The sequence below is a fragment of the Triticum aestivum genome, chromosome 5A (genome assembly GCF_018294505.1).
Source record: "Triticum aestivum cultivar Chinese Spring chromosome 5A, IWGSC CS RefSeq v2.1, whole genome shotgun sequence".
Taxonomy (NCBI): domain Eukaryota; kingdom Viridiplantae; phylum Streptophyta; class Magnoliopsida; order Poales; family Poaceae; genus Triticum; species Triticum aestivum.
In genome coordinates, this window is record NC_057806.1 from 511,282,470 (window position 1) to 511,285,263 (window position 2,794).

Sequence of the window (2,794 nt, forward strand, 5' to 3'; positions counted from 1 at the left end):
CGCGCCCTGCGCCGGCTCCCGCTCCACCTCGCCCCCGCGCTCGCCCGCCCCTTCTGCGCCGTCTCCCCCGCCGCCGCGGCCCCCGCCCCGGCCGCCGCGTCCGCCAAGGTCGCCGACCGCATCGTGCGCGTCCTCGCCATCGACCTCGACGGCGGGCGCCGCGAGGTGGTCGGCCTGGCCGGCCAGACCCTCCTCCGCGCGCTCGTCAACGCGGGGCTCATCGAGGCGGCCTCCCACCGCCTCGACGACATCGACGCCTGCTCCGCCGAGTGCGAGGTCCACATCGCGCAGGAGTGGCTCGAGAAGATGCCCGCGGCCTCCTACGAGGAGCGCTACGTCCTCACGCGCGCCTCCCGCAACCGGGAGCTCAACAAGCACGCCCGCCTCGGCTGCCAGGTCGTGCTCGGCAAGGAGCACCAGGGGATGGTCGTCGCCCTCCCCGAGCCCAAGCCCTGGGACATCCCGTAATGCGGCCCCCTTCCATGGCGCGAGGCGAGGCGAAATTGTGCGGCGCTTCGACATGCCGACCCGCGAGCCTTCCTTCCTCGCCCCTTCCGGTGCTTTCATGGTACGGATTTGATGAAAGAATAATGAATTTGATGGGCAAAACTTAGAGCTGTTTCTGAAACTTTTATTTTGTTTGAATGTGGATGATGTAATGTGGAATCCCTTGCCATTTACGTCAGTTTGTTGTTTGTTTTGCTTTGTACATTTGATGTATTATTGGTTGCAGCTCAGCATGTCCTCTCTGCACTCCATTTCTTCCTCGTACTGAATTTTTAGTGCTTCCATAGTTCAATGAGAACTGCTGCCCATTCTGTATTATTGCATATAGCAATCAACACCCAGAAATGCTTTTCTGTCTGAAAAATGTAGTCTGACTCCATATGCACATGTCCTGAATCATGTTCTTAGCTACCGCCAGTGCAAATGTGGCTATAACTTAGAACTAATATGACGAGAGTGTAGGTAGTTTCGATCTTGATCTTGGGTTTGAGCAGATGCAAGATCACATTTGCGTTAGAAGGATGGCAGTTTAGAAGACCAAAACAATTCGGTGCTGTTACATTTGTAGTCTGATTACCATTGGTTGGAACCAAAATGCTTCAAAAGCAATTCAAGAATCAATTCAAAATTGACAAGCTTTGCACGCGTAAATCTGGTTTGGAGAATATATCCACAGTAGCCTAATGCCAGCGAATAAGACTAGGCCAGGAAAACTTTGTAATAATGTGCATATACCTGTAAGAATGTGCTGCTTCAAGGAGCACAAATAGACTAGGCCAGGAAAACTTTGTAATATTGTGGTGCACCTGTTTCAATCAATTTCAGTGAGCCATTCAGAATCATGTTGCATAACTAACTTGATCAAAGCAAATGTTGGTGAAAGAACTAGCCTATGGCACTTGATTGCCATCTCCCAGATGTTGTCGTTGACAACGATTCTCAGGATCGTGCTTTGGCCACATTTATGTTCCCCATGGAAGTATGTCTACCTCTGAGTCGTTAAATCTGAAACAATAGCTTGGTCTGGACATTGCATGATTTTGGTTAGATCGTCAGCCTGAGAATTGTTTGTCTGGAATCCCTTTCCATTACCTCAATTTGTTGTTTCTTTTGCTTTGTACATTTGATGAATTGTTGGTTGTTTCACATCATATCCTCCCTGCATTTCTTTCTCATACTGAATACTATGCTTGTATAGTTTGTGGTGATGCCGTGAAAACTGCTGCCCATTCTGAATTACAGCATATATATCAATCAACATCCTAGAAATGCTTTTTACTGTATGAAAAAAATGCAGTTTACCCCATCTACACTTGTGCTGAAGTGTGTTTTTAGCTATTACCAGTGCAAATGTGGCTACAACCTAGAACTGGCGTGATGAGAGTTCCCTAAGTATTTTTTGGACATGATCTAGGATGTGGGCGGATGCAAAGCTCATATTTGCATTAGAAGAATGGTAGTTTAGAAGTCCAATTTTTTTTGAAAGCAACTCACGGTTAAATTCAAAAGTGACAAAGCTTCGCATGTGTAAATCAGATTTCGAGAACATATCCACAATATCCTAAGTGCCAGCGAACAGGACCGGCATTTCCTGTGTGCATGTTTCTGTAAGAAATGCCAAGTCAGGAAAACTTTGTAATATTGCGTCGCACCTGTTGCAACAAATTTGGCCGAGCCATTCAGAATTTCTAAAATCGTAGCATCGTGTTCCGTTATGAGAGTTGATGCCGCGCAGCACTGTTTATTACCCCAGAATTTCACTAGGATGTAATTGTCCCTGTCTGATGTTATTGTTCACACATCATCAGAACAACAAAACGGTTAAGTTGGTGTATTTCCATGCATTGCTTATTTCACATGGATGTAAGCTGTCCCTGCCTCACCCCAGAATCCCAAATGGCTAGAGTTGTTGTACACCATGCATTGCTTTGGTTGAGACTTGCAATCTGTCAAGTGTACCATGCATTGCTTTGGTTGAGACTTGCAATCTGTCAAATGTACCGATTTTGCAGAGTCGTTTATTCTATACTACTTATAAAAGAGCAAACATTATCTTCTCTAAATGCACCTCACAAAATGTACACAGATACATTACCACCATATGATTAGTCCCACTAAACCCAATCTAACGGCTAGCCTTAACCTAATCTGTTCTTTGTGTGTACTTAGCAATTTACATTGACTGACCGTACTCCATCACGGAGGAAAATATGACAGTCTACGCCTGGTCAATTAGGAAACTATAATCACGGACACATCCTATTAAGAAACTAATCACGGACACATC

General features: G+C 46.3%; 1 protein-coding gene across 1 annotated transcript; it reads left to right on the forward strand.

The window, feature by feature from the left end:
- LOC123104413 (rhodocoxin) lies at positions 1–709 on the forward strand (the record flags this gene model as incomplete). The annotated part of the gene is given in 1 exon segment (XM_044526256.1): positions 1–709. A coding segment is annotated over 1 exon segment (468 nt), but the record flags the coding sequence as incomplete, so codon positions are not given.
- Between the last annotated feature and the right edge of the window lie 2,085 nt (positions 710–2,794).